The 9,489-nt window shown below is 39.4% G+C and overlaps 1 protein-coding gene across 4 annotated transcripts; it reads left to right on the top strand.

Annotated features, from left to right (window-relative positions):
* Nucleotides 1–1,625: 1,625 nt before the first annotated feature.
* Nucleotides 1,626–8,977, top strand: LOC106174538 (organic cation transporter protein). 4 transcript variants are annotated; one of them, XM_087009771.1, is made up of 11 exons: nt 1,626–2,518; nt 3,260–3,333; nt 3,601–4,223; nt 4,466–4,569; nt 4,852–5,006; nt 5,587–5,755; nt 6,203–6,430; nt 6,715–6,929; nt 7,223–7,331; nt 7,611–7,829; nt 8,097–8,977. In XM_087009771.1, exons 3-11 carry the CDS (start codon nt 3,729–3,731, stop codon nt 8,224–8,226), a joined length of 1,824 nt encoding a protein of 607 aa, XP_086865897.1. In that variant the 5' UTR covers nt 1,626–2,518; nt 3,260–3,333; nt 3,601–3,728; the 3' UTR covers nt 8,227–8,977. The 4 variants fall into 4 exon arrangements, with proteins under 4 accessions (XP_086865897.1, XP_086865895.1, XP_086865896.1 ...); XM_087009769.1 differs by having other exon boundaries at nt 1,626–3,333; XM_087009770.1 differs by lacking the exon at nt 3,260–3,333.
* Nucleotides 8,978–9,489: the final 512 nt, after the last annotated feature.

Below are 9,489 nucleotides of genomic sequence, written 5' to 3' on the forward strand. Positions count from 1 at the left end.
AACGTGGATCCCACGTCAACTTGTTAGAGGTTTGAACGTGGAATACACGTTTCTCCACTACCTTACCTATAACGAAGCAGCAACGTTACTTTGAACGTGGATCCCACGTCAACTTGTTAGAGGTTTGAACGTGGAATACACGTTTCTCCACTACCTTACCTATAACGAAGCAGCAACGTTACTTTGAACGTGGATCCAACGTCAACTTGTAAGAGGTTTGGACGTGAAATACACGTTTCACCCCCACGTTTCCTATAACGTGGCAGCAACGTTACTTTGAACGTGGATCCCATGTAAATTTGTAATTTGTTTTCGACGTGGAATACACGTTTCACCCCCACGTTACCTATAACGTGGCAGCAACGTTACTTTGAACGTGGATCCTACGTAAACTTGTAAGAGGTTTGAACATGGAATACACGTTTCACCCCCACGTTACTTATAACGTGGCAGCAACGTTACTTTGAACGTGGATCCCACATAAATTGGTAATTGGTTTGAACGTGGAATACACGTTTCACCCCCACGTTACTTATAACGTGGCAGCAGCCTTACTTTGAACGTGGATCCCACGTCAACTTGTTAGAGGTTTGAACGTGGAATACACGTTTCTCCACTACCTTACCTATAACGAAGCAGCAACGTTACTTTGAACGTGGATCCAACGTCAACTTGTAAGAGGTTTGGACGTGGAATACACGTTTCACCCCCACGTTTCCTATAACGTGGCAGCAACGTTACTTTGAACGTGGATCCCACGTAAACTTGTAAGAGGTTTGAACATGGAATACACGTTTCACCCCCACGTTACTTATAACGTGGCAGCAACGTTACTTTGAACGTGGATCCCACATAAAGTGGTAATTGGTTTGAACGTGGAATACACGTTTCACCCCCACGTTACCTATAACGTGGCACCCACGTTACTTTGAAAGTGGATCCCACGAAAACTTGTAAGAGGTTTGAACATAGAATACACGTTTCTCCACTACCTTACCTATAACGAAGCAGCAACGTTACTTTGAACGTGGATCCCACGTCAACTTGTTAGAGGTTTGAACGTGGAATACACGTTTCTCCACTACCTTACCTATAACGAAGCAGCAACGTTACTTTGAACGTGGATCCAACGTCGACTTGTAAGAGGTTTGGACGTGAAATACACGTTTCACCCCCACGTTACTTATAACGTGGCAGCAACGTTACTTTTAACGTGAATCCCACAACAAAAAGTAATTGGTTTGAACGTGGAATACACGTTTTACCCCCACGTTACTTATAACGTGGCAGCAACCTTACTTTGAACGTGGATCCCACGTCAACTTGTTAGAGGTTTGAACGTGGAATACACGTTTCTCCACTACCTTACCTATAACGAAGCAGCAACGTTACTTTGAACGTGGATCCCACGTCAACTTGTTAGAGGTTTGAACGTGGAATACACGTTTCTCCACTACCTTACCTATAACGAAGCAGCAACGTTACTTTGAACGTGGATCCAACGTCAACTTGTAAGAGGTTTGGACGTGAAATACACGTTTCACCCCCACATTTCCTATAACGTGGCAGCAACGTTACTTTGAACGTGGATCCCATGTAAATTTGTAATTTGTTTTCGACGTGGAATACACGTTTCACCCCCACGTTACCTATAACGTGGCAGCAACGTTACTTTGAACGTGGATCCTACGTAAACTTGTAAGAGGTTTGAACATGGAATACACGTTTCACCCCCACGTTACTTATAACGTGGCAGCAACGTTACTTTGAACGTGGATCCCACATAAATTGGTAATTGGTTTGAACGTGGAATACACGTTTCACCCCCACGTTACCTATAACGTGGCAACAACGTTACTGTGAACGTGGATCCCACGAAAACTTGTAAGAGGTTTGAACGTTTTGAATGTTTCACCCCCACGTGTAACGTGACAGTAGCGTAAATTGGAACACGTTTCCAATGTAAATCTGTAACCTGTAACGTTGATTTCCCACGTCACATATGTACCACATTTCGCCACGACGTAAGAACGTTTTGTGTTTGCTGGGGTCTTAATACAAGTTTGGTACTAGGATATACCTTTGTTCGTTGGCAGAAATATTTGAAATAGAGTTCAGCGTAGATGTTAACAATAGAAAGTAATTCAAACAGCATAGGGTTACCACAGTACTGAGTAGTGACGTGGACCTATGCGCTTCATCTTACCTGATCGTCAATTTAATTGTGGACGCAGCAATCTCAGATCGATCTTACATTGTTCGATATGGGCCTACCCATTAAATAGGCGAAATGTAAACAAGCATCAATCGAACCGACATAAACAGCCGACATTAAAGTAATTTATTAACGGCATGATTTGCAGAGGAGACTGAGGTGGCAAGGTGCCCAGAGGCCGACGGTTAAATCTCTGCCTTCCAGGTGGGTTTATTTTCGGCAATACTACGAAACCTTACCCTCCACCAGGCTGACGAGCTGGGTCAGTGATCTTCTCATTCCTCGATCTCTTGTTGTTAACAGGTATTTGTAAATACTAACCCTTGTTAAAATTGTGAAAGAGTGTACCTTCCCCCCCCCCCCCCTGTAGTGTTGTTACAAGTAAGGGACTGCCGTAGTGAACCGGTATAGGCAACATCAGCTACGAAAACCGCTCGAAGTGAACGGGGCATATTGCTTACTGGTAGCACTGTACGTAGGTCGCCAGAAAGCTGTTTTTCACTTCACATAAGGAGGAACGTAGTCATACAGGTAGAGAGGATTGCATAAGCGGTTTGGCCTATCAGTATAGCTGTAGCAGCCCAAATATTTCCACAATCTTATTTGTTAATACAGTGAGTGGGATGGTCAGTGCATTAAGTGGGGGCACGAGGAACATCGGGTCAAATCACTTGGGCTCCATTGTAAGCTCGAGATCCAGCTTATTTTCCACATTTTTCAACACATCCAGTTCGAGACGGCGTCTCTCTCACAATCGTATTCACACAGCAGACCTAACACGGCAACAGGTGGGGCCACAGAGAATATTGTAGTGTTAACTTGCTCGAAACCACCTGTTAATATCTCGTGCACAGTGTGTCATCACTACCCATGCAGTACGGCTACCTAGCCCCTTCGGACTGCAAGACTAAAGTTTGGAGATTTGATAGGCAGTAGATATTTTTAGTCTTTTTCACTCAGGTTTTGCTGTGGCCCAGTGTAATATAGCGCATAACATCCATTGAGTAATTAAGTGCCCATTGACCTTTTATATTATGTCGACAGGCGATAAAATTCATATGTGAGAGCTCAGTGCGTACACAGCTATTTGGCTGCAAGGGGGCCTTGTCTGGTATAAGGTAGATATTTTTGATAATTTTTAAAACTTTAATTTAATTGTCTTTGCGACTAGAATATGTTTCATTTTAAATTAGCTCGTTTGATTCAGATATATTTGTATTCAGGACTCAATTGACTTGTGTGTATATGGTCTTATGCATTTTTTCTGTTCATTGACCTACTGTAGTAGAAAAATAACCTAAGTCGTGCAGACCAAATTTGATTTCCTAGCATCTCTATTTTAATATTTTTAAAACAGTAGCTTTGTGTTTTTTTCTCCGTGCCAGAAACCATTACAACCGTTACTGGCGTCCAAAGGAAGACGCGTTTCCCTGGCGACAGATAAGGACCAAAATGAAAAAGTGAGAAAAAACAATTTGTCTAACAGGCTAGCAGACCTAAACCTTTACAAACAATGAACTTCGACGAATTTCTTAAAATTCTAGGCGAGTTTGGTTCGTACCAAAAGCGAAGATATGCCTTGATATGCATAATGGCGTGTTACTCCGTATTATCTACATTAGGCATAGTGTTTTACGGCGCCGAACCTGAACACCATTGTAAACTACCTACGTCACAGGTGGAACACGTGACCAAGCTGTATGGAAACGTCACACGTGACGAGCTCTTAGAGCTGTTTGTACCGTACACGAAGGAAGGAAAACGAAGTGGTTGCGCACTGTATCGCTTTGACCTAGGGTCCATGAATTCAACAGTCATCGCATTGCTGAAGAATAGTTCCCTAGGTGGGGATACTGTAGATGAAATTGTATCAACGATGAATTATACGCTTGATAATGACCCAGATATTATCTGGAATCTTACTCTTGGAGAGAGAACCGACGCCCATCCTTGTCCTGGCCAAAGAGAGTACAGCAAGGATATCTATAAATCCACCGTTGTTTCTGAGGTAAACTACTTTTCGTATTTACAGTCGCTGTGCTAGTTTTGTTATGATTGTTGAACTTGTTTTGTAGATGAACCCTCATTGACATTAAATCCCACATCAGTCATCAAATTATTATTGAAACATCTACTTGAAAGCAGTTGTTGAGACTATGATATTTTTGTACCGGAATAATTTTCAATAACAGGTAGATTTTTTTGTTTTGTTTTGTGTTGAAAAAATAATTGATTGCATTCCAATTCCAGTTTGACCTTACGTGTGAGAATGCTTGGCAACTCAGCACGTGCAATTCTGTATTTTTCGGCGGTAAACTGGTGGCCTTGCTGGTAGCGGGCGTGATGTCGGATCGGTAAGGTAGCTACGTGAATAGTTGACCGCTTTTATTTATCTTTTTTTCTAATTTGAAATCAATTAATTCAAGAATATCAGCAAATTTGATGGTATTTTAATATTAAACTATTAAAATAGTTATTTTAATAAAGCACATACTTTTCACAGAAAACACGCCTTCAACTGCTCTACAAACGCAAACAGACGTTATCGACAGTCCTGTTTAAGGTGCAGATGGAAGTCAATATCGCTTTAAATGACATAACCTTTCTACAAATGTTTTTTTTTTTTTTTTTTTCAGGTTCGGACGCCGTCCAGTTTTTCTGGTGAGCGTAATACTTCTAGCAGCCTCTGGGATTTCGCTGGCGTTTGCCCCAAATATGGCGGTGTTTTCCGTACTTTACGTTATCCAGGGTGCAAGTGACGCCAGCATGTATATGACGCTGTATACCATGGGTAAGTGTTAAAATGGCGTGGTCTTATACATTCAGCATTGAATTCATGTATTCAAAAACGGTTAATGAACAACAATTGACCAACTAATTATTAGTATAAAACGATAAAATGCATATGTACACTTACATCGATCCTTTTTATCTTAAGACCAACTAATAACTGCATCTTAAGACCAACTAAAATCATTTGGTTACTACAAATATATCTGTAATTTGCATAGAGTGTAATATATTTATATAGATGATAGCGTTACATGACACCGACCAGGTGCTATATTGCCCGTTCTCTTCATGCGTACGAGTTAAACTCTCTAAATTGCGAGTGCTCAAATTTATTTACCTTGTTTTTTCCTAGAAATATTAAAAACACAAAATTATAATCACGTTGTTAACTGAATTCAGTACCTCCGCTACATGGAGACCATTCGACCAACATTGGGTAATTTCGTACGTGCGACAGCACACCAAATCCTACGTCGTTGCTAGTTGTAGGCTTTTAAGCTAATTAAAATTGGCATAGATAGTTTAAGTTCTTACTTTATTTTAACTTCGTTGTCCTTACTGCAAAACATTTATCGTAGGGATGGAATTTGTGGGTCCGAGTAAGAGGAAGATCACCGGCTTGTTTATGACTGTTTGCTTTGGATTAGGCCACTCGCTTTTAGCAATCGAAGCGTACCTGCTCCCAAACTGGAGACATCTAGCTTTGGTGGCAAGTTCACCAGGTGTTATTTGCATATTCTTTTGGTTGTAAGTAATCTTTTATTTACGTTTGTGTGATTTTTAGGCTGGGAGCCGATTTAATGAAATGAACACTCTTTTATAAAAGAATTACTATATAATTATATCAATATATAATTTATAGATTGTATTCATTATAATATTGAAGTCAAAGCAGCTCCGTGTTCATGCACTTGCTGGTTAAACGAAATATGAATTCAGATATGTCCACTAGACAAGTGTTCTCTTTAACCGGTTACTAAATAATGATTGCCGTTTTTTTTTTCGTGAGTTGATTTATAATAACTTAATTTATCTGAGTTAAAAACGTTTATTATATCAGATTTATTTCTATGTAACAAATGCTATATGTTCTGTATTTAATTTGTTTTTCGGTGTGGCTATTGAAATTATGGATAGTTAATTTTGCTGTTGGTATAAACTTTATATTTAAAAAACGTGTCCCTTTCTTGTTAGCTTCCTATCAGAGTCCGTGCGCTGGTTACTAGCACGTGGCAGGCATGAGGAGGCAAAGAAGATCGTTAACAAAGTAGCCGTAGTTAACAAGGTTAAGCTTGAGGAGGCCACATTGGAGCGTCTTTTCACAGAGGGAGACGAGGAAAAAAAGACATCTACGCACACCCCTATTGACTTGTTGAGAACTTGGAATCGAGCGAAACTAACCATTATAATCATTATATGCTGGTATCATTGCTTTTTAATTTAGTTTTTTTTCAGTTTTGTACAAAGTTTATTCACAATAATGTTAAAATGACCCATGGACAGAAATTGTTATGCAGTGCTTGAAAAAAAAGCTATCACACTGCATATTAGACATCACAGGAAGACATGCGTAGTTCCTTTGTTTTGTCTTTGTCTGTGACATGTTCGACCTTGTATGTTGTATTGTGTTGATTCTTTTGTGAACAATGCCTTGTAGTTCTATGGTATTAATCAGGTATTCCCTATATTATTGGTGTTTTTGCCAGGTTAATAAACGACTTATGCTACTATGGTCTTGCTCTTCACGCCCAGGGGCTTGGTGGCAGCATATACCTGAACTTTGCCTTACTGGGAGCTGCAGACATTCCAGGACATATAGTGGGCATGTTCATTTTGGATAAAGTTGGGAGAAGGAAAATTCTGCTAGTGACACTGCTACCCGGGGGAGTTGCCTGTATTGTGTCAGGGTTGCTCACCAAAGGTACCCGTTATCTTTCATGTTTTAGTATCGATACGTATCTTTAGAAAGTTTTTTTTAATATTGATAAGTTTTTTTACTATCTTTAATTATTCTTATTGAAAACACGAATTGTTTCGTTTCTTAATTGATGTCTTAGGAGACCCAATAAGACCATGGGATCCCCTAAATATTCTCGTTACGCGCATTAGAACAGGTTCTTTTTATATGTGAACTTCACTATCATTTATCATGAATTTTATTCGCTGAGTTGTGACATTTCTATTGAAATAATGAGAAAATGTGAACATTTTCAGATCTACAGTGGTTGATAATAACGTTGGCGGTGACGGGGAAGATGTTCATTAGTTTTGCTGGAGACGTGGTACAACTGGTGGCAGCGGAGATATATCCCACTGTTATAAGGTATTTGTAGACACCACTGGAAACATTCTGTCCCATATACGATCATGTTTATGATTTTTGTTTTATTGTTGTATGCTTAACTTTCAGTCACGGCAAGAACCACGTCTCGTGTGTTGGAATTTTTAAAGAAATACAAAGGAACTTGAAAAGACCATGTTTAGTGGTTCAATTCATATCTAATCCAAACTTAGACGATTAAATATTCGTCCAAAAATATCTCTTATTTATAACTTAATTTAATTTCATATATTTATTTATTTATTTATTTATTTTGCATAGACATGTGGGCATTAGTTTCTGTGCGTCTGTCAGTAGACTGGGTGCCGTTATAGCTCCACAAATCTTAGCCCTGCGACATATATACAAACCACTACCATTCATTGTATGGGGCGTTTTAACGATAGCGACTGCATTGCTGCCCTTTCTACTACCTGAAACCCTTGGGCTGTCACTTCCACAAACTTTGGAGGCTTGGGATGCCAGACTGAATCATGGCAGGTAACTGTAGGCTCTATGAGTTTTATATGTTTTTTATAATAAAGATGACTCTGTCCAAAAATTGAACTTTCATTTGATTTCTTAGTAAACACCCCTCACTTTGGTTAACGTTGGTTTTTATTGTAACCATGATGATAAACATGTATGCAAGTACTTTGCAACCTTACATTCACATATCCCATTATCAATTTTCATAACTTGATTTTGAAAATTCCGCAAGGCATCAGTGCACTTTCGTATAAAAGGAAGTTTTACTGCTTCTTTTAGCCTTGATGGCGCTGATGACGAAAGTGTTGACCTCCAGACCAAACAGGAGACGAAAGACCAAAGCGGTGAGGATTGTTACAGAAGTCACGAAGAAGGAGATCACCTGGAACTCGCCCCTATTAACGCGTGACATGCAGTGTATATCAGAAACAGTCAAGTGTTAACGACAATTACCTCAGTGTTAACGACAATTACCTCAAGGACTGGTGTACAAAAACTGAAGATCCGTTATTGTTTTCTGGCCCCTGTTTCACAAAGAAACTTTAGCCCGGTTTCCTGGCTAACATTGTTGTTACCAAGGTTACATGGTCACATGCAGATATTTTACCCTATCAGGAACAATTTTACAGCACTCTATATCTCATGGACATCATCTGAGTCAGGGAACTGTGTAAAGTTTTTTATGAATTTCGGTCCTGCTGGGACTTGGGCTGAGAAGGAAAAGAAAACGTGTTATGTTCTTTTGTTTTGTTTCTGTTTTTTAAGACGTTGTCACTTGAGCTTCAAGCAATGCGCGGGTTATTTTGGTACCATCATGGAAGGGGAAATGTAATTATTTGACGTTCGTTGACTGTGAACATGAAATAAACGCCATTACATTTACATGTAAATGTTGTTGATACTCCGAACCAGTTTCCTGTTGAATATAAAAATATCTTCTCTGTTGATGACACCGCGAGAAAATTTCTTCTCCTGTGCTATTTTATGCAATTATTTTTAAAATAATTTGTACAAGCTGACGACCAAGATGATGTGAAATTCAACAAAATAGTCCACATCAAACTAGATCTATATTACCCTTTACTTGGGTCAAGATTAAAGTCTTAATTCACTTACCAATTTTTTCTTTATATTGCAAATAAAGGTGCCTGTTATTGCTATGATGTCTCTTACCACTTCACCGTGACTATAAGTTAAATTTCAGTTCGTGCTAAATTTACCCGAGACACGGGACACAAAACGCATAAAGTCGTCATTATGTACACGCAGTTCAGTCTCTAGACCTCCAAATCATTATGTTAGAGCATGTCTAAGCAAATGTGCACGATTAAATCTGGTAGTGTTAACATTTAAATCTTTGAAACGGACTTAATAACAAAAAAATATTTGCCGAGCGAGTCGCAAATGAAAAAGGTAAAAGAGAATTTATCAAATGTAGAGCACAAGTTTGGACAATTGTTTGACTTTGTCTCGTTTCGGAGCTACGTGACCCACTGTGCCCCCCCCCCCCCCCCCCCCAATCACACACGTACTCGCCTTGATTTTACCTTGTAGTGCATTCTGATTCCATAAAGATTGACAGATATCGGTAAAATGCCAATCAAAATGCGCCTTTTTTAAACAAAATTGGCAGCAGTGAGGGTTAGGGTAGGAGGTTTAACTATGGGCGCAT

Source organism: Lingula anatina, chromosome 3 (assembly GCF_051362555.1).
Source record: "Lingula anatina isolate TDL-2025a chromosome 3, LinAna3.0, whole genome shotgun sequence".
Classification (NCBI taxonomy): Eukaryota; Metazoa; Brachiopoda; class Lingulata; order Lingulida; family Lingulidae; genus Lingula; species Lingula anatina.